Genomic DNA, 22096 nt, shown 5'->3' with positions numbered 1-22096 from the left:
TAAGGGAATATAGTGAAGAATTGACTGATCAACTAAAAGTGTTATAGGCTCAAACTTGATAGTGATCTTACCAATAAAACAGCTAGTTCATTCATGTCACATGGTTGCTTTTAATTATTTGATTTATTTCTATGAATATGAATGCCAATAGTAGAGTTTCACCCCACACTAGGATATTATGTGTGTTATCCATTTCTATTTCATTTGGTAAAACTTTTATTTTTTTTAAAGTAATTTATTAAAATTAGTTTTTCAAAGATGAGTTTTCAAAAATTATACCAGTAAATAAAATTAAAAGTGATTTTCAAAAAATTATTTTTAACATTTAAAATAATCTTGATAGATGTACGTATAATAAATAGTAAGAATATATAATATTGTATTAGTCTTTTTAACTTTAAAATATAAAATGGCTTTTAAAAAAAATCTTCATATATACTTTCAAAACATTCTTAATTAGGGTTGACAATATATATTTTATCTGCGAGTATTTAATCCGGCCTAATCCGTTCTAATAGAATAGGCTATCCGATCCGTTGCGGGTAGGATAGAGATCGATTCGGGTATGCTTGCGGGTTGGGTAGAGTATGGATTTAGGTTATACCTTATTTTATCCTACTCGTATCCTATATATAACACATATTTTATAAAAATTAGGTATATAGTGAAGGAGGTGAAAGTTGAACCCACAACCTTCGGGAATAGATTTTTTCAAATTTTTTTTAACAATTGAGGGAGTAAAGTATGATCGCTCACTATTAATTTTATAAGTGGGACCAAGAAAAAAATATGAGAGAGAAACCAATGAAGGGTTAGAGATCACACTTTACTCCTTCAATTTTTTTTAACAATTGAGAGGATCATTCCCACAACCTTTTTCATATAATGATGTACAATAAGTGAGCAAACACATGAATTTCTTTAAGATTTTATTATTTTTAATTTTAATTTAATTTTTTATTTTATTAATATGTATGAAATTTGGAATGATTGAATTTTATATTTGCTTTGAAAAAATTTGATATTTCTATAAGTAGGATAGAGTTTAGAACTTTAGGATGCGGATAGAATTAGGATTGAAAGATTCTCAACCCGTAGATAAAATAGAGTAAAATTTTAATAAAATTTCCAACAAGTAAAATTAAAGTAGGTCCTACCCATTGACAGCCCTATCCTTTACTTTTCAAAATTAAAAATACAATCACATAAATTTACCAAAATATCTCTCAATTTTTTTACTAAATTGGACGTTTACCATTTTTTTCTTCCTTTATTTAAAGTGAATTAAATATATACTTCTTTTATACCACGTGAGATACAATCAATGACACATGACGGAATTCTGTATAAATTTAATCATATTATATTCTTTTAGTGCATCTTTTTCAAGTAATATGGTTATGTAAAAAATTGGAAAAAAGTAAATTCATTACAAACATAGTTGTGTCATATGGAAATTGAAATATTTTTTTTTTAATTCATTCTCCTAATTGTCTTTTAATATTTAAATTTGTAAAATTTAATAAAAATATTTTTTTAAACATTAAAAAGATAAAAAACTTTAAACCATTTTTCTTTAAAAATTAAAAGAATAATTAAAAAGATGAATCAAGACTTTCAATTATTTTTTTATTATAAAAAAACAGTTGTTAATTTTTTTACGGTAATTATTAAATTAGAAAATAATAGAAGTGGCTTAATATTACCATAAAGGCACATGAAAACTCCTTTTTTACATTTATTTTATAACAATCATATATATGCATGAAAAGTTTTATTTTCTCCTATCTCTGATTGAATTCTCGAAAGAGAATATTTGTATAAGGATGATAAAGTCTTAATCTACCTTATTAGTTTTATGCTTAGCTAACCTTTTTTGTTTTTATATTATAATTTTTGTTTGTGCCCATCCATTATTATGTTTGGCCTAACTAGAAAAACCAACATTTTGTCCCTGTCCCTATCATATTGTTTCTGTCCTAAAATCCAAGCTACTGTACTGATTGGACATACGTATAGACATGCATGATATAAATACGAGATTATTTGTTTGTAGTATACTATAGTATAGTATCAACAATAAACAATGGATGCTGTTCCATTTGGTGTCATTTAGGTAAATATTGGAAAAGCGTTGGGGTATGGTGGGAAAAACGAGAGTCAAAAGAACGACAACCCGCCAAACACACCAGTCTCTGCAGTAAAATGAACCTAATAAATAATAAATAATAAATAATAAATAAATAAAGAAAACAGCTGGGTAACTGGGATGATTGCCTACCCGCACGCGCGAGTGTGCACGCTCCTTCGCTCAATTAGAAATTGAGTTACCTGATCCTGATTAGGCTGATTCTTATTGGATGAAATTTTTTTAAAAGTGAAAAACATAGTAAAATATAATAAATCAATATTTTAATTTTTAAATTGATGTAACAAAATTTATGTATAATAAAAATTATAAATTTAATAATCATAATTAATATATTATTTTATTTTAACAGATTTTTTTGTTCTTATTAATAAACACTTTTAGTTTTTATTTTAATTTTCAAGATGTTTTATCACTCACACTACTATTTTTTTATTGAGTTTCGATATAACGATTTAGTTTATTTTATTGTTTGCTCATACTATATAAGTTTTATTAGTAATTATTAAATTATGTATACATAAAATAATGTTAGTTATTAAATTAAATATTCGTATAAAATATATATTTAAATATAAAATATAAAAAAATATATAATATATATAACGATACAAATATGTGAGAGATAATATATTTTTTATATAATTTTTTTAAAAAAAGAATAGTTTAATTACACTATAATGATAATTTTTTTTTGGCATTCATTTTTTAAGGTATGTTTTGAAAAATTTTAAAAATAATTTTTGAGTTTTTGACTTATAAAAAATAGTAATATTAATGTCTGATGTAATTTTTAAAATTAAATTGTAGTTTTCTAAAAAAATATTTAGGAAATTACAGAGAAATTAAAAAAAATAACTTCTCTTATAATATTACTATTTTTTATTATATTTTTATAAAATAAGTACTTTTAGAACTAAAAACTCAAATATAAAATAATTTATTTATAAATTATTTTTAATATAATTATTTATTATTTAAATTATTTTTTTAAAAAATTTAATTAAATTATTTATCTAAACTGATAAATACCAGTCAAATACTCCTTATTATGCTCTTAAAATTGCATAAGAATCTTTCTTATACAAGTGTGCCTCCCACACGCGGAGGAGGTGGGGACGGCGCGTGGGAGCAATTCACGGTAGCGCCCACTAAAAAGGGCGGTAACAGGTAAAAGGTTAAGAATGATGGAGCGAATGAAAAAAAAAAAAAAAGAGATTGATTTTGAAGTCGTTGAGAGGGGAGACAAATGAGTCAGGTGCATAAGCACAAGCACAAGCACAAGCTTTTCTCCTTTTTCTCTTCTCTTCATTTTTTTTTCTTCTTTTCACCTTTTCCAAAAGCAACGCAATGCACATCCTTTAGATTCTTCTTCTTCTTCAATCCTCATTCTTCAATCCTGTCTTTCTCTTTTTGCACAGAGCCAGCTCCTTCACCTCTTTCTGACTCTATGTTTTTGTAACTTAATCCATTTTCGACTTTGCTGCTGCCTCCTAGATTCTTATGTGAGTTCTCTTCTCACTTTCATTACCATATTCTTTTGCATCTTGGAGGTTTTTTTTTCCTACTTTTTATTTGCATTGGCTGCATGCAATGGAATTTGCAGCTGCTTTATCTCTCTGAAGTACTACTACTACTGCTTCTAAGTAAGAATTCTTTTGGATTCTTTGAATTATTTATTTATTTTTTCTTTTAGGCATGGGATACAGTTTGGAATGTAGGTTAATATAATGATATTCAGGAATGTGGTTCTGAATTTTGAAGTTGGTAATTAATGGTTTTCAGTACCATGGTCAATAGATGATCCTCTTCTTGCTGGATCTCAAATTATCTTTTTCTTTTCATATATAAATATATTTTTTTTATAAAAAAGAACTTATTTAATACTATTAGCTGTGAACATCTGTCGTTGTCTTCAAAATGTTTTCTCTTCTTTTTGTTTGTAGATCTTTGTGGTTTCATGAGTTCGTTTGTGTGTTTGTTTGGCAGGAGAAACCATTCCCTCAGTTACTTCATCTGATTTACATTTTTTCTTTTCATTTATTGCAAATAGCTGAATTAACTTCACAATTGATTTGATAATGTGGTTTGGTACTGTGTATGTTAGTTGAAAATGGTGACTAAGCTTGTGATCCCTAAAAGTAGGAAAGAAATGAATTTAGAAATCAACCACATTGTAATTGGTCTGTGTTGTTCCAACTTTCCCTTTGAGTGTTTTTCAATATTACTACTACTCCTACCCACCATCACATTATTTTCTTCTAACAAGATTCCAACTCTAATCTTTGGTTGATAAAAAGACTTCAAGATTTTATCCACCTTCTGCTACTGCTAGTGCTATTCCTTAAAGGTTGATAATATAAAGATCTTGGATGGTTGCATTTACAATGATAATCCTACTTGATGGCCGAATCGCCAACAAAACTTGATGAACTCTTGTTGCTTAGGCTTTGATTGTGGTTCGATCGAAGCTAGTTGCGTGGAGGTGAATTTGAAGTGTTTTTCCAAGTTGTTGTTAAGTACACTTGGCACCAGGTCGAATGTGTTTGATGCATCTTTAATTGAATAACTATGCATAAGGTCATAGGAAGAAATGGAGTCTTACTTGAACTTAGTTTTGCTTTTGACTAATTACAGAGATACTCTGAACAGAAGTTCTCATACTATTTCAGAACTATTCTGTTACCAGATCAGGCATTTTCACCATGACCAAGATTAGTCCTGAAGTTGAAATCAAGATGCCGATGGAAGCAGTACCACCGGTTTCTGCCGACGTGAGCTTTATTTCTAACGGTTTTCCAAAGTATAAACTGGGAGCTGATAATCAAGTTGTGGAAGAACCAGTTCAGGGTAACCAGGGACCTTCCTTGAAAGATGTCATTGATGAAGAAGCTTCCAATTTGTATGACCAACACAAGCGTATCTCAGTTCGTGACCTTGCGAGTAAATTTGACAAGAACTTGGCTGCAGCTGCTAAGTTGTCTAATGAGGTTCATCTTTTTCACTTGCTTGTGGCCTATACTATATATCTCATTTACTTTCCTTAGTATAAAAAACTTTTATTCCCAACATGCATCTATTTGATCAAATACAAATAACCGGACAAAAAAAGGAATGCACCAGTTTTAGGAGTTGAGGTTGCATTTGTTGATATGAACATAGCTACCAACTTCAATTCAAATTTGAATAGTTCATTCATCTTATGCACTTTCGTCCATATTTTGTCAACTTGATCATGGCTTTTTCATGGAATTTAGGCAAAGCTAAGAGAGGTGGCATCTCTGGAAGGACATGTTCTTTTGAAGAAGCTAAGAGATGCATTAGAATCTTTAAGAGGCCGTTTTGCAGGAATAAATAAAGAGGATGTGGAGAAAGCTATCGCAATGGTTCGTTTTTTGATAACATACTATTCTATGGTTTAGGTGTGCAATCTTCAAATATTGACATGACATTTCATCATCTGCTGATGGATCCATGAACTTGAGCCTTCCAGATTCTTAAAGTTTTTTTTGGGTTATTATTGTGGACCATACCTCCATTCTTCCCTCCCATTTTGTAACATATTCTTTGGAACTATTTCAGCGTGTATGAGAAAACCCTTTATTTCTTCTTGTTCAATGAATGCTACTAATACTTAGTACTCCTACTTAACAATCTACAGGTGGAAGCTTTGGCTGTTAAATTAACTCAAAATGAAGGAGAATTGATTCAAGAAAAGTTTGAAGTGAAGAAGCTTGCAAACTTTCTCAAACAGGTCGGCTTTGGCATCTAACCACTTCTCTTATATGGTTATAGATCTATAGAATCTCCATCCAAGCTTATGGTTATGATTTACTGGAACTCTTTCTTTCTGAAGGATTTTGAAAGTGAAAACTTTCTCGTTCTTCCATTAAAATATGTTGACTCTTTTTCAAAATCTGAATCCATCTTTGTTCTACAGGCTTCTGAAGATGCTAAAAAGTTGGTTAATCAAGAGAAGTCTTTTGCTTGCGCTGAAATTGAGAGTGCTAGGGCAGTGGTGCTGAGAATTGGGGAGGCCCTTGAGGAACAAGAAAAAGTTTCCCAAGCTTCTAAACCAAAGGTTAGACATTCTTTGTTTCCCCCATTAGGAGAGAAAAAGATGCTATTTGAGCATGCAATTATACATGTTAATATTCTGCCTAGGTATTATTATCCATAGAAGATCTTAGATTCAATTATACATGTTAATATTGTTTCCTCGTTGATATTTGAGCATGGAAAATATACACTATCTTTTCTTCTTCACTCCCAGGATGTGGATGGACTAGTAGAAGAAGTTCAAGAGGCTAGAAGAATCAAGTTGTTGCATCAGCCATTCAAGGTTAATTTGCTTTTGCTTCCTCAACTGTTTGGGTGGATAGTTTTTTATTATATATTTTATTTTGCTTAATTTCATTATACTCCATTCTATGGCAATAACAATTAATTATATATCTTGACAAATAATTTTCTCTCTGCATTATATCATTGACCTGGGTATTAATTCGCATACATATGTCCTGTTTGGCAACCACCTATTCTCCCCCACCCTCCCCTTTTCCCCTTTCTTGCTGCAAACTGTACACAACTGAAAATTTTATAATTGATTTTTGAAACATTTGATATCACGCGAAGTTGCCAACATGTCTTGAAATGCATAGAAATGTTTTTAAATGCTGAAGTTTTGTTTGCTTTGTGTAAAATAGACTAAAACATATCTGATTATTTATTACATTTTAAAGTTATATCTTGTGTGTAGTGATATATTACTATGGTGTCAGACGTGTATCTTATGTCTATCATAATTTCCAAATCTACAAGTCATTTTGGATACAGTGCAACTAATTGTATCGGACATCAAATTTAAGACTAATAGGCTATGAATCTTCTTACAATCTTATGCTATGGTTTTAAACTCCAATAAACTACAGTCTATCACTATTTGAATATTGTTTCAAGTGGAGAGAATGAAACTCAATTTACACTAACTTTGTGATGATTTCAGGTGATGGCCATGGAATATGAACTCCGTGCTCTAAGGGATCAAATTCGAGAAAAATCTATATTTTCAATTAAGCTTCAGAAGGAGGTTCGTAAATATATATTTTTTACTTGCTTAATTAACTGTTTCCATTAACCTAAGTCTCACTTCCCTTTCTTGCAATAACTTAATTTCTTCCACTCCAGCTAACAATGACCAAGATGAGTGAGGAGAACAAATATCAGTTATATAAGTTAGGTGGTTCTGAAGTTCTGGGCTCATACTTGCGAGTTCAGCCTTGCTCAGATGAAGTACCACAAATTTCAAAATGTTCATTTCAATGGTATCGCTTGTCATCCGAAGGTAGCTGGAGGGAGGTTATTTCAGGTATCTCACATCCTTAATTGATTTTCAAGCATGTCTCAAGATTCAGAGGTTGTAATATTTGTACAGATGAAGTAAAATATGCAATGATGCTTTCATGATATTAGTGCCAAACTCCCATTATGGTGGTGAATTACTATTTATATTTGTAACATTCATGTTTAATATTGTATATCTATCTTATTTGAATTTCGTATCTTCCTCTTTATTTGTCAGGTGCAAACAGATCAATATATGCTCCAGACCCCTCTGATGTTGGGAGAATCTTACAAGTTGATGTTGTCTCAAATGGCAAGAAACTCACACTATCAACTAATCCCATTCAAACAGGTTGGTTTGTTATTGCCTTATCTTTTGTTCTTGGTTTCAGGATACATCTAAATCTGGAAAAGAAAGGCTAACATGGACATATGTTGTGTGTACCAGTTTCAGGACTTGGAAGCCATGTGGATACACTTCTACGAAAATCTAATACCGATTTTAATGTATGTTATCTTTGCTCTTTTCACATTCAGTAATTTTAACTCTTCCTAGCAGAAAAGATTACTAAAGCTATAAACTGAAAACTGTTTTCTGCTCAAACTTGTCTTTATCAACATAACATCTTTCTTTGTATTATCCAGGTAGTTATTTCTCAGATGAACGGAAAAGATCATTCATCACATTCTACTCATTCATTCGGTGTGGGGAGAATGCGGATAAAGCTATGTAGAGGTTGGATTACAAAAGCTAGAGAGATTTACTCTCCATCAATGCAGGTACTATTCTAGCATTGGCCATTTTTCTTGTATCACATATTGTTCCATCTTTTTACTCTCTATAGTTTTAGATTCATCATCTTCTAAGCTCCTTATCTGGTTTATATGTTAAACCAACATATTATTTACCTAAAGCTATGCGGAGTTAGAGGTGATGCCAGTAATGCAGCAAAGACACTTTTTTGGCAAGCGAGAAAGGGGCTCTCATTTGTGTTAACCTTCGAGTCGGAGAGAGACAGAAATGCAGCCATTATGGTTGCTAGGAAACATGCTCTTGATTGCAATGTATGCATCTTTTCTCTTACTGGTTATCTATTGATTCATATGTTTGCATTATTGTCATCATTTGTGGACTTGCATACAAATTGAATGAAATTTCTTTTAACAGGTTGTGCTTGCTGGTCCAGATGATCTAGTGTAGGAGTAAGTTTAACTGACTTGAAGAGTTTTCAGCAAAGTGAGTATTATCATATTCTTGGTGTGAGTATACATGTGTGCTTTGTTTTGTTGGTGAAAGATATGATTTCAGCTTTGTAATGGGGTTTTCTTTTTTTCTTTTTTCCACTAATTGGGGTTGCATTGTTTTAGGCATGTTTTTTTTGTTTGCCTAATCATGTTGTAACAAACTCAACTCTTTCTATTAGTTCATTTGTTCATTGTGGCTAATTGCTTATTCCTTCTAGTTCAGTTGTAATGTTCAGCGCACCTCAATCATGTATGTGCCAACGTTTCATGTACCAGTTTATTTTTTTATTATTTTTTATTATTTTTTTAACCCTGTTCAAATAATGGACGTGGAATTGAGACTAACATTGGTAAGGGGAAAAAAAACACCACATGACTATGCGAATAATAGAATATGGGATTGATAACTATAACGAATCTTGTTCAAAGATCGATATATAAAATTTCATGAGTGATGAGACACCACATCAAGCATTGTGTGGAACAAAATAACAGAAATCAAAAGCACATTGGCATCGTTTACATTTTGACCCTATCGAAATGAGAGCTTTGAAGAATAAGGCATGGGATCCTCTGCAGGCCAATATGACCAATAATTTAAGTTAAGCAATTGAAATGATATAGCAAATTTTTTAATTATATAGGCCATTTTTATTTTATTTTTTTATGGTTTCAAAAAATACTCTAATTGGGAGACCAAATGATAACGAATTTAAATCACGTTATAATGTCTAAATAAAAAGAAAAACTATAGGAATCAATATTAGTTTAGCAAAATAATTTAAAAATTAGTGAAAAGTTGAAAAGAAATGAATGTGAGATAGTAGAAACATTCGAAACTAAAAATATCAAGAACATTTAAAACTTGAGTAAAGTTGTGATATTAGATGGAAGAAAGATAAAAAAAAAATGAAATAGGTAGAAAAGTAATTAAAAAAAGAAGAGAAGGATAATAATTTTTTATTCAAAAATACTATTTGTAACTAAAATTTTGATAGCTGGTTTGTGTGTGTGTGTGTGTGTGTGTGTGTGTGTGTGTGTGTGTGTGTGTGTGTGTGTGTGTGTGTGTGTGTGTGTGTGTGTGTGTGTGTGTGTGTGTGTGTGTGTGTGTGTGTGTGTGTGTGTGTGTGTGTGTGTGTGTGTGTGTGTGTGTGTGTGTGTGTGTGTGTGTGTGTGTGTGTGTGTGTGTGTGTGTGTGTGTGTGTGTGTGTGTGTGTGTGTGTGTGTGTGTGTGTGTGTGTGTGTGTGTGTGTGTGTGTGTGTGTGTGTGTGTGTGTGTGTGTGTGTGTGTGTGTGTGTGTGTGTGTGTGTGTGTGTGTGTGTGTGTGTGTGTGTGTGTGTGTGTGTGTGTGTTTTATGAGGTGGTCAAACGAAATTTACATGTAAATAATATTTCTGTAAACATAATGTGTGTGTGTGTGTGTGTGTTTTATGAGGTGGTCAAACGAAATTTACATGTAAATAATATTTCTGTAAACATAATACATGACAGAACACAATGATATCGTTTGATTCATATAGCTGACTCCATTTACTGGGATAAAGCTTTATTGTTGTTGTTATATATATAACATAGTCATTTTTTTTATTAATGTATGTGTATTATTTTCTTCTGATAATTTTTTGGTCATGGACTTCTAAAGGCCGAAAGAGACAGAATAAATACATGGCTGCTGCTTAGGGTTTTACATTGTCTGATTTATTAGGCAAGTCACAAGTGAGACAGCGTATCTCCAATGTAATAAGGCAAGCAAAAGAAATAGTTATCAAAATTAAATTTCTTAACAAAACCTTTAATTCAGGAGATACACCAGTGCAAAAATCGTTTTCCCTTTTGGAGTCACATGTATTTTTTTTTAAAGATAAATAAAAAATTATGGATTTATTATTTATATATATCCTTCTTAATACTTTTCTTTTTCCTTCCTAATTTTCATTGAAAAAGTATATACTTTTTTCCCTGATACTACCAGTATTATTTTAGCGTATATACATGCCTTTGTTTTTGAAAACCCAACGGCTACAATTCTCCAAAGCAACGCTCCTACCGTCCGATCAATCTTAAGAGATCCAACGGTAAAGAGCCACGAAAAAAAATCGACCGTTGTAGCGGGAATCGGCGCTTCGTGCAGCTTCATAAGAGAAGGGTTTTTTCACTGCCTTACTCGTCTCATCCATTTTTCAGAGAGAGAGAGTGAGAGAGAGAGAGAGAAAGAGAGAGAGAGCGCACTGGTTTTCTAAGCAAAACACAGAAACAACAACGGTGTATGCGTTCTCTTCTTCGATTTTGATTTTCTTCTCAGAAACATTCATTTCAGTTCCAAGACAAAAGAAAAGTGTATTCCAAATGGCTTCAAGACCCATCGTTCCTCAACAAGCAAGAGGTATGCGTATCTGTGTGATCTTTCATTCCTTCTTTGAAATCACGTACCTTTAAGTTATGTGTGGAAGATTCTATTCGTCGATTGTTCCTCCGCGTGTTTCTTTCTGTTCCTTCGTTTTTTCAAATCTTGTTCTGCTTTTATTGAATCCGAAATTTTTGGGATCTGCAAATGTTATTTGTTTTTTAAAGGATGCACAAACAAAAGGACCTTTTTTTTGTCTTTTTCCCGTTTTACTCCTTTGGTTAGATTGAAACTTTGGTTGATAAGGTGGATGAATTTGGTAGGTGATGCAATCGTAAGAGGAGGGAAGCAGCAACAGGAGCAGAAGAAGAATGGTGCCGGAAACCGTAAAGCCCTCGGAGAGATCGGAAATTTGGTCACTGTTAAAGGTGTAGAGGTTAAGCCCAATCGCCCCATCACAAGGTAGGTGCACAGAGAATTTGAAAAAAAAATCAAGACTTGTTTTGTTCTTCTCTTACTTATAAAGCATGATTATCTTTTTTTGTTTTCTATGCTTATTTGTGATTTTTTTTTTTGTGTGATTCTTTTAGGAGTTTCTGTGCACAACTTCTTGCCAATGCGCAAAAAGAAGCAGCTGCTGAAAACAACAAGGTAAAAGCAACTTTCTCTTTTACACACTATGGGTTGAATGTTGTTTAGTTTTCAATGGTTGATAGAATGATTGATTTAATGTTTTTTGTGTTATGCAGAAACAGATATGTGCTAATGTGGGTGGACCTGCTCCTCACGGAGTTGCAGTTGCTACAAAGAGGGTTGCACCAAAGCCTGCTGCTAACAAGAATGTGACTACAAAACCAAAGCCTGCAGTAGTGGAAGTCATTGATATAAGCTCTGAAAAGGAGACACCAAAGGACAAGCCTGTGAACAAGAATAAAAAGGAAGCAGATGGCAACTCCAAGAAGAAATCACACACTCTCACTTCAGTCCTCACAGCCAGAAGCAAGGTATATTGTGGGAAAGAAAACAAAACGAATCTGAATTTCTGAATCAAGTTTTTGTTTATTTAAAAGTTCTGTTTATTATTATTACAGGCAGCATGTGATCTTGCTAAGAAACCAAAGGAGCAGATTGTTGACATTGATGCAGCTGATGTCAATGATGAGCTTGCTGCTGTTGAATACATTGAAGACATCTACAAGTTCTATAAGCTAGTTGAGGTACTAACATGATTGGATTACTATATTCACTTGATTTTTATATTGTAGGATTTATAGGATTCTAATATTGTTTAATAATGCATGTTTGGTGATTGATGATGAAGAATGAGAGCCGTCCACATGATTACATGAACTCACAGCCAGAGATCAATGAAAAGATGAGAGCCATACTGGTTGATTGGCTCACAGATGTGCACACCAAGTTTGACCTCTCTACTGAGACACTTTATCTGACCATCAACATCATTGATAGATTCTTAGCAGTGAAGACTGTGCCAAGAAAGGAACTCCAATTGGTTGGGATCAGTGCCATGCTCATGGCATCCAAGTATGAAGAAATCTGGCCCCCGGAGGTGAATGACTTTGTGTGCCTCTCAGATAGAGCTTACACAAATGAACAGATTCTTGTCATGGAGAAAGTCATATTGGACAAGCTGGAATGGACTTTGACTGTGCCTACTCCATTTGTTTTCCTTGTTCGTTTCATCAAGGCTTCAGTTCCGGATGAACAGGTGTGTGTGTGAAACAATATGCCTTCCACCTAATTCATTTTTTCCTTCTTTTTTTTCATAGTAATAATAATAATGTCTAATAATTATTCTTCTACCACAGCTGGAGAGCATGGCACACTTTCTATCTGAGTTGGGAATGATGCATTATGCAACCTTAATGTACTGTCCATCAATGGTTGCAGCCTCAGCAGTTTTTGCAGCTAGATGCACACTTAACAAGACACCTCTTTGGAGTGACACACTTAAGCTACACACCGGTTACACACAAGAACAACTTATGTAAGTACATAAAATATTATTTGTCTTTAGGAGTTTATGATTGTTGTTACTTTAATTAACTGTGTTTTGTTTGTTGTTGTTACACAGGGATTGTGCTAAGCTACTAGTGAGTTTTCACTCGAATGTTGGGAATGGGAAGTTGAAGGTTTTGTACAGAAAATACTCAGATCCACAGAAAGGTGCTGTAGCTGTGCTTCCACCAGCTAAATATCTTCTCCGGGAAGCTTCTTCTGTCTCTTCTGGCTCTACACATTGACCATTGAATGAAGCAGCAGAAAAAGAAGAGAAGAGTGTTAGGGGGGGGATTTGGCAATAACCATTTGTTATTGTTGTTACCTGGGCAATAACCATCTGTTATATTTTTTTTTCTTCTTTTTGAATATTTTGTTTTAGAAGCCATATGAGTTTGGATTCAAGAAAACAATAGTTGATTAGTATATGAGTAATTGAGTTGCAAATTTCTCTCATTCTCTCCTTCCTTCATTTCTCGGTTCTCAAATGCAACCACCTTTCTCATATTTTTTTTTTGTTTTGGCTGAAAGAGGGCCGAGGCCCAAATGAGAAAAGGAAACTAACGAAGCCCCCAAACCCAAGGCAAAAAAGCAAAACCCACCCCCCAAAAAACACAAATTTTATTAATTAAATAATAAACTAAACTAAACTAAGATCGCGTTTGTTTGAAGTACTAAGACAGAGACTGAGAGACTGAGATTCAGTATCGTGTTTGTTAGTTCAAAGACGACAAGTACTAAAATTTCTGTCTCTGTCTCGTGTTGTTAGTTCAAAGACGACGAGTACTAAAATTTCTGTCTCTGTTTTTTAAATTTCAGTATTTCAGTACCTCCAAAAAATAGAGGGACAGGAGACTGAAATTTTTAGAGATGAAGATTAAAACTTTAATAACATTTTATACCTAAAATACTTTTATTTCAACTAATTAATTCCAATTTTACCCTTTATGCAAATTAAATTAGAGTTTCATTATTGTTTCAATTCCTGTCTCTTATTTTGCACCAAACAGAATATTGAGATTTATTTCAATCTCTATCTCTTATCTGTCTCTCAATCTCATTCTTTTCGTCTCTGTCTCTACACCAAAAGCTACCTAAATTAATTTGAATAAAACAACACTAGACAGGGGAAAAAAGAGGCAAACATGTTAAAACTTAAAACCCTGAAAGAATAAAGAGGGTTAAGGGAATTAGCTGTTCAGGATAGAAAATGCCTTCTTCGAATTCGAATAAGAAGAAGCATTCCAAGTCAAAGCACGAAGCTGCTTCTTCTGCACCACCGGTTACTCCTCCTCGAACGCCGTCACGCCCCGACGACGAGGCCGACCTCGCCGCTTCTCTCTGCCTTCCAGAAGCTTCTCGAAGGTACCCTTCCTTCATCGGAGCATCTGCCTTTGTAGCTCAAATCTCCGCCGTTGATAATGCGCCTAATTCCAAGGACTCCAGAATCTGGCTCTCCGAACTTGCCATGGTTTCCTCTTCTCTTGCCCCTGGTACTCTTGTCTCGGTAATCATTTCTCTTCTTCTTTCTTCTTCCTTCCTTCTGTGATCATGTGTTGTTGTTGTTATGCTATGGTTTGAGAAAAGTTTTATCATACATGATGCAACGATTATCGTAGGTGTCAATTGCTTCATCAATGAACAGAAGTGTGCAATTGAATCCTCTCAAGTCATTAGTTGATGAATGTGTTAGATGCTACGGCTTGGAAACTGGGAAGACGTTGAACGATGATGTCACAGGGAATTACTTTGTGCTTGCAACTGTTTTCCCTTCTACGAAGGTTTGTCTTCCTAGTATCTAATTGCAACCATTTTATTTGTAGATTGTTTCATGAAAAGGAATACATACAATAAAGAAGCTAAAATTGATTTTTTTTTTTTTTTTTTGTAGTAATTCTCTTAGCTACACATTATGCTCAATGTACTCAACTTGCTTAAGAAATATCTGATTTTACAATTTCATCAAGAGACTGAAGTTAGAAAAACCATAGTAGAATAAACTTGCTGAATTGCGAACACCATAAAAGAAAATTACTTCATATATCCACAACACAGAATGCTCTATCAAACAATTATTAAAATTATTAATTAGTAATTTGCCTAATGTGGTTTATTTGTTTGTATATTATATCTTAACAAATCTTGGAAAACATAAATAGGATGCTAAAGATGGTGTTTTGCTCCTTTGAGTTATGGCAGATAGTGACTTATATGCAAAAAGACAATGGCTTCACCATAATGATAGGGTTCATATAATGTATAAACAGTATATCTATCTTTGCCAAATGATTTACTTTGTGACCCTTACAATTCTACATAGGTTTTGAAGAATGGAGTACGTCTGTCCTCAAATATTTCTTGTACAATGGGATGTCCTCCTTTGGGTACAATAGTGTTTGTTTACCCAGTACAGAAACAGTACTTATCTGGTCTTGCAAATGGGAGCAATGAACTGCATTATACAGAAAGTAATTGTCTCTCGATATATAATTGCAAGGAATTGTATCTACAGCTTGCTCCTCATAAGGATGGATTTCAATTGGACATTAATAACTCAGCCTCTGTGACGAAATCCCAAGTCCAATCAGACAGTGATATTTTTGCATCTCCTAGCACACCTTCTAATGGATCAAAATTTTCTAATGCTAGTGTGTTGTCTTCTCCAAGATTTGAAGATTCAGCATCAACTATACCCATTCAGAATAATCAATCTATGGCTTCATTCAATATTATGGATGCATTAGGAGATGAAAGTTCGAAAAAATTACTACAGGCATGTGCAACATCATGGTTATATTCTCGTTATTTACTGCTAGGTAATTTTGTCTCTGTACCAATGTTTTCAGAGGTGTGCATTTTCCAAGTGATAGGAGCCAAAAAGTCACCAGTTGATAGAGCTGATAATTATTCATCAAATGGGATCAATAATTTGTGTCTTGAGGATTCTGATGTAGCAGAAAATGTGAATGAGGCAATAGTTGTCAATTGTGAAACAAAGGTATTTTTATCTTTGCAATCAAATGCAGCATCTAAAGAGTCAATTCAAAGGGATTTGCCCAGTGAAAAACGTAAAGCAGAGGTTGCTAATCCTAGCATATATGATAATATTTCTAAACTGGGTGGTCTCTCTAAAGAATATACAGTTTTAAAGGATATAATTTCTTCATCAGTAAAGGATGCTTTATCAAGGTACGTATTATATGGTGCATTCTTTCATTGTTGAGTATACAATGCATTATTGATAATCTTCTTCTTTTCTCCCTCCCTCCTTGCACTACATTTCGTATGGTTCTGTGCATCACATTTGTCGTTCAATGTATTCAAGTTATGTTGACTTTTTACAAGGTTCCGGCAGCATATTGTTTGATATATTTGGAAATTGCTAACCAGATAAAAATGTTTAGCAAATTGCCAAGATTCATTTTCGCCTCTGAAAATAAGCAACAGTATCTACAATGCAAAAGAATGAAATCTGTAAATCAATAGTAGCAAAACAATGTAAAGAAATATGTGGACTGATGCCCAGCTTGCATCCCACGTGAGATATATGGGAGCAAAGATTGCCTTATTTGGTCTACACACCTTTAGCATGTTATTATTATTTAATTCCATTAAGCATAAATTTTTTTATCTTTTTCCTTTGAACCTTTTATCATTTAGTAAATTTCTTGTCTAATGGTAGGAATGGGTAGTTACTAAAATTGTATTTTTGGTATTCAAGTCAATGATTCTATTAAAGTTCAAACTTCAAAGTACTTTTCTCTATTCTCTTAGCTATGTGCTTCATATCTTATATGCATTTGTAAATGCAATTCAGCAAACTTATTATCCTTCACATTTTTGAAAATGTAGTTTTGGTTTACGTATCACAAGAGGAGTCCTTCTACATGGTCCACCTGGTATAGGGAAGACTTCCCTTGCTCAATTATGTGCTCATGATGTTGGGGTAAATTTTTTCCAAATAAATGGACCTGAAATTGTTACCCAGTATTTTGGGGAAAGTGAGCAAGCATTGCATGAAGTTTTTGATTCAGCAATTCAAGCTGCACCTGCTGTGGTTAGATTTCTTTTGCCCAAATAAAGAGTTTCTTAATTTCAGAGATTGTGTTTTATGAAATAATTTTAGATATTGTTTTGAGCTTCACATATCTTTGAGCTACATATCACAGGAAAAATGGTTTTTGAAGTTATTCATTCAAGTCTTAATATTAATCTTATAGCGCTAATTTCACTTAAGTTTCGGGGCTATGATAAATGTGCTAAGTACATATAAGATGTAATGTTGTTATTTGATCTATGTAATGGATCCCATTTAGTGGGATGAGGCTCTCTGTTGTTGTTCTTGTTAAATTGTTGGCTGGTGGTCATAAGGAATTCATGTAGGAACTTTCGGTTCCATAAGGATATTCTGTGCTGTGAACAATTCAGTAGAGAAAAAAGAGAGGTGAGATTAAGCATATTTGAATTATCGAATGACAATTTTGGAATAATCTGAAAATTGCTGAAAGGGAGGATCCCTTTCCATTCTTAGCATGTATGAATATGGTGTAGTTCAATGTATGGATAGAACTCCACTATCTGTTGATTATTTTCAAGGTTTTGATCTTTATAAACTCGTATCTTTGTTTATTTCACCTGATATCATTATGTTCATGATTCTCATAAATAGAATAATGGGATCTATGTTACAGGTATTCATTGATGAATTAGATGCAATTGCCCCTGCAAGAAAAGATGGAGGTGAAGAGCTATCTCAAAGAATGGTTGCAACATTATTGAATTTGATGGATGGAATTAGTAGAACCGAAGGGTTGCTTGTAATTGCTGCCACCAACAGGCCTGATCATATTGAGCCGGCTCTCCGACGACCTGGAAGATTTGACAAAGAAATCGAAATTGGTAAGAGATTAAGATAATGTTTCCGAGTAGCATCTAATGTGTTTCTTTCGTAAAATAAATACAGAGCCTAATTTCTCCTTAATGTAACTGGGTACATGTCAATGAGCTGTTTATTGAGATTAGAGCTTGCATTATGTGTAACCTACTGACACTGTATATATATATATATATATGAACATTGATGGGAGCCTAACTGTTGAATTGGTGCTTCCTCACAAATTTTCTTTCCCACTATCATAACTTTAACATGGTTGGGGCCTTATCAAAATCACAGCGATAAATGAACAACGCTACTTGTAACCACATCCAAGTCTGATATATAACTACTATTCATTTGGAATGTTGGACACATTATCTTTTTACCCCAAAGGTACTTAGTTAAGCAATATCTGCCTTCACAATGTAGCTGTGATATTTTGTATGTAGTGACTGATTATGAAGCTGCAGCATAGTATATTGTTCTCTTCATATTTGATAAAAGTGATAAATGCAGCATATGCTATAGAAATCTATTGGTCCTTTTATTTACTTTAATGAATCCATTAAAGAACTCATTCATTATCAAGTTTCTCTGCAAAAATCTATATGCAGGTGTGCCGTCCCCAAAACAACGCTTGGATATTTTGTTCACTCTTCTTTGTGGAGTGGATCATTCTCTCTCAGATTTACAAGTTGAACACCTTGCCACTGTCACTCATGGTTTTGTGGGCGCTGATCTGGCTGCCCTTTGCAATGAGGCGGCGCTGATTTGTCTAAGACGTTATGCTAATTTAAAGAAGAGTTGTGGTGATTCTTCCAATGATCTAACAGAGCAACCCACATTGATGAATGGTGAAACAAACTCCAGAAATCAATCAGGTATTGCAACTTCATCTGTTTCAGAATCTGATACATCAGTGGCCTCCAATGCTGTATTACAGCTCTGCATGATGGACACAACTTCGGAATCTATGGAAATAATTTCTGATAGTGATAAAGACCACAATTTGAAAGTCAGTTTTGAAGATTTTCAGAAGGCTAGAATGAAAATAAGACCCAGTGCCATGCGAGAGGTATGATTCATAACTTAATGCCATGGTTTGTCTTTCAGGAGTCAGGTTCTAATAAAATATATATCTCTGGTAGTTATCCCTGATCATCCTTTTTTATTTGCTAAAATGTAATCCTTAATTTTCATATATAATGAAAATTTGGGTTTTCAAACATAGAAATGTAAATATTTGGATCATTGAAGTCTACTCTCTAATGAGAAATGCACTTTCTGCCCCTCTGAATTTCTGTGTACAAGAGCTGTCAGCTTGTCATCTCTAATCAGTGCATCCATTTGACTATGAATTGTTATTGGGTGTCACTGGAATAGTTTATAATTTATATAGGTCCTGTATGTTGAAATTTTGACAAAAATAAAATGAATTCTCTTCATATTTTTCATTAATCACAAATTTACCATGCATTCTGCCTCAAAATAGACCAGGATTTTATTCTATTGATCTTTATTTTATTCTTTATAATTGATGGTTAACCGCATGTTGGGATAGATACAGACCACGATTTGCTACATTGTAGGATTACCAATCCCCACCTTCTAATAAATCATTTTAAAAAAGTAAGGTGAGGCATAAAATTGGTTTCAAATTTTGTGCTTAGGTAATCCTTGAGGTTCCAAAGGTCAATTGGGAAGATGTAGGTGGTCAAAATGAAGTCAAAGCTCAGTTAATGGAAGCTGTAGAGTGGCCCCAGAAGCACCGTGATGCGTTCAACCGTATTGGGACTCGCCCTCCTACAGGTGTATTGATGTTTGGGCCTCCAGGTTGTAGCAAAACCCTCATGGCACGAGCAGTTGCATCTGAAGCTGGGCTGAACTTCCTAGCTGTCAAGGGTCCTGAACTCTTCAGCAAATGGGTTGGTGAATCAGAGAAGGCTGTCAGATCATTGTTTGCAAAAGCAAGGACCAATGCCCCATCCATTGTATTTTTTGATGAAATTGATAGTCTTGCTGTAACCCGTGGGAAGGAAAGTGATGGTGTTTCAGTGTCAGATAGGGTCATGAGTCAACTTCTTGTTGAATTGGATGGTTAGTGATGAATCTTGAACACTGGATAAACTAGTAAATTACTTTTGGGCTCATATTCAACCTTTGAAATAGCAGGAAATGACATTCTAAGGAATATTTTAGATTTTGTGCGGGGTTCATAGTTTTATTTTGACAATCATTTATGCCAGGTCTGCATCAAAGAGTTAATGTCACTGTCATAGCTGCTACAAATAGGCCAGATAAGATTGATCCTGCCCTTTTAAGACCAGGTACGCACTACTTTTCTTACTCTGTATCTTATATGTGCACAAGCATCCACGAAGGAGGGTGAGTTTCTTGAATGGTTCTAGTCAGGTTCAAATAACTGAAGGAAGATTTTTCAGGACGCTTTGATCGCCTGCTTTATGTTGGACCTCCAAATGAGACAGACAGAGAAGATATATTTCGCATTCATTTGCGTAAAATTCCATGTGATTCTGATGTAAGTATTAAAGAACTTGCTCACCTCACAGATGGTTGTACTGGGGCTGACATATCACTAATATGTCGAGAGGCAGCCGTTGCAGCGATTGAGGTTTGTACTCCACATGATTTCCGATGGATTTGCCTTCATATAACATTATAACTTATTTATGTGTTAAATTTACTGTAATGTTATCAGGAGAACCTTGGTGCTTCAGTTATATCAATGAAGCATTTAAAGAAGGCAATCAATCAGGTCCAGCCATCTGAAGTACAGTCCTACCAGAAGCTGTCAGCAAAGTTTCAAAGGGCTGTTCGCAGCTGTGATACAAATGAACTTGATCATATGCCGCACAAAAGTGGATATACTTCGTTCAACGTTCGGTAAACCTCGTATTCTGACAATGTTTATATCATCATACTTAGTTTCTTTTGGGTTTTGCCTGTGTTCAGCCAAAAGAATGTCATGACTAATTATCTTCTGCCCCTCCCCTCCCTCTACAAACTCTGATAAGCAGGAATGTCTTAAAATCTTGCGCGTTGCTCCTTCCTATTCCAGCAGTCATTCTTTATTTGCGGACAGCCCGAAGTGGTTAACCATAGTGCAATCTTAATCATGGGAATCCTCTTTTGCAAACTGACTAGATGAAGCCTGTGTTCATATGGCTGCTGCTGGGTTCATTTGTTGAGGCATATGTGCACCACCAAGGCGTCAGGTATTGTAAAAAAAAAAAAAGACAAGTATAAGAGCAACTCCAATGCCTGATATAATGCGTCCCAGTTTTGCCCTTTTTGTCAAAGGAATAGGGATGTCATACATTTGTGCTCAAAACCCCATGACTGAATCATTGGTCAGGCTTTCTGCATGAATATGAAAATATTTTGAGAATAATTACTGATTATGGTCTCATTTGGAATTTGTGCTTCATCAATGTTTGTTACTTTATAAATGTGAGAGGTGGTGCTATTATCTGAGGAAATTGCCACCTAAATGTTTGTAACTAACTACTCAGTTGACAGATGAGTGTACATATTGCTCTTTTTGGCTATCCAGTCTCAATGCCGCTGTGCTGGAGAATTTTGTATCCGCTACAGGTATCGTCACATCATGTAGATGAAACTTGACAATTTTTTTCTCTTTTTTTGTTTAAAATTATATTTTTGGGTCTGTGATGATGATATTTTTCTAGTTCAATCATTCTTTTAGCTAAAGATTCACAATTTATGCATTGAAGTTTATTGTATGCTAAACATTGTTGGCAACATGACATAGCATCAGATCATACGCATATGTGTATTGTAGATTTTTTTTTTTTTGGTTAATCATATGGTAATGGGTTTAGTCAATGTTGTTGAATATTGACCATTCTCACCCAGAATTGAATTGTCGCCATAGTCCAATACACAATTCGAATACCTATTTATCAGACTATCAGTACAGAAAAGTAGTTAAACTTCTGTTGTTATTATCTTTGATAATTTTATCCTTGACATTAATAAGTGGGAGGAAAGACTAATCATTGGGATAACGGTGTTTGAGTGATTTTGTTAATTAGTGTCCTACCATAAATAAGGAATGTTTAATAGAAAATATAAATT

At 33.8% G+C, this 22096-nt stretch overlaps 3 protein-coding genes across 9 annotated transcripts; all 3 read left to right on the top strand.

Annotated features, from left to right (window-relative positions):
* Nucleotides 1–3471: 3471 nt before the first annotated feature.
* Nucleotides 3472–8938, top strand: LOC130955814 (stomatal closure-related actin-binding protein 2-like). Of its 5 annotated transcripts, none has more exons than XM_057882787.1 (13): nt 3472–3654; nt 4839–5139; nt 5407–5535; nt 5811–5903; nt 6090–6230; nt 6423–6491; nt 7155–7238; nt 7337–7517; nt 7731–7844; nt 7941–7999; nt 8138–8272; nt 8408–8557; nt 8661–8938. In XM_057882787.1, the coding sequence occupies exons 2-13, from the start codon at nt 4855–4857 to the stop codon at nt 8691–8693; spliced, it is 1473 nt and encodes a 490-aa protein (XP_057738770.1). In that variant the 5' UTR covers nt 3472–3654; nt 4839–4854; the 3' UTR covers nt 8694–8938. The 5 variants fall into 5 exon arrangements, with proteins under 5 accessions (XP_057738770.1, XP_057738771.1, XP_057738772.1 ...); XM_057882788.1 differs by having other exon boundaries at nt 4822–5139; XM_057882789.1 differs by having other exon boundaries at nt 4787–5139.
* A 1989-nt stretch (nt 8939–10927) lies between these two features.
* LOC130955778 (G2/mitotic-specific cyclin S13-7-like) lies at nt 10928–13540 on the top strand. The gene is made up of 8 exons (XM_057882739.1): nt 10928–11121; nt 11406–11544; nt 11673–11733; nt 11832–12086; nt 12174–12299; nt 12404–12811; nt 12912–13090; nt 13178–13540. Exons 1-8 carry the CDS (start codon nt 11085–11087, stop codon nt 13344–13346), a joined length of 1374 nt encoding a protein of 457 aa, XP_057738722.1. The 5' UTR covers nt 10928–11084; the 3' UTR covers nt 13347–13540.
* Nucleotides 13541–14265: 725 nt separating this feature from the next.
* On the top strand, nt 14266–21762 carry LOC130955772 (calmodulin-interacting protein 111). Of its 3 annotated transcripts, none has more exons than XM_057882726.1 (11): nt 14267–14608; nt 14721–14882; nt 15422–16290; nt 16954–17158; nt 17793–18000; nt 18592–19052; nt 19648–20074; nt 20224–20304; nt 20419–20609; nt 20697–20881; nt 21013–21762. In XM_057882726.1, exons 1-11 carry the CDS (start codon nt 14312–14314, stop codon nt 21092–21094), a joined length of 3168 nt encoding a protein of 1055 aa, XP_057738709.1. In that variant the 5' UTR covers nt 14267–14311; the 3' UTR covers nt 21095–21762. The 3 variants fall into 3 exon arrangements, with proteins under 3 accessions (XP_057738711.1, XP_057738709.1, XP_057738710.1); XM_057882727.1 differs by having other exon boundaries at nt 14268–14608; nt 21016–21762; XM_057882728.1 differs by lacking the exons at nt 20697–20881; nt 21013–21762 and having other exon boundaries at nt 14266–14608; nt 20386–20562.
* Nucleotides 21763–22096: the final 334 nt, after the last annotated feature.

Source organism: Arachis stenosperma, chromosome 10 (genome assembly GCF_014773155.1).
Source record: "Arachis stenosperma cultivar V10309 chromosome 10, arast.V10309.gnm1.PFL2, whole genome shotgun sequence".
Classification (NCBI taxonomy): domain Eukaryota; kingdom Viridiplantae; phylum Streptophyta; class Magnoliopsida; order Fabales; family Fabaceae; genus Arachis; species Arachis stenosperma.
This window is presented reverse-complemented; position numbering and strand designations above follow the sequence as displayed.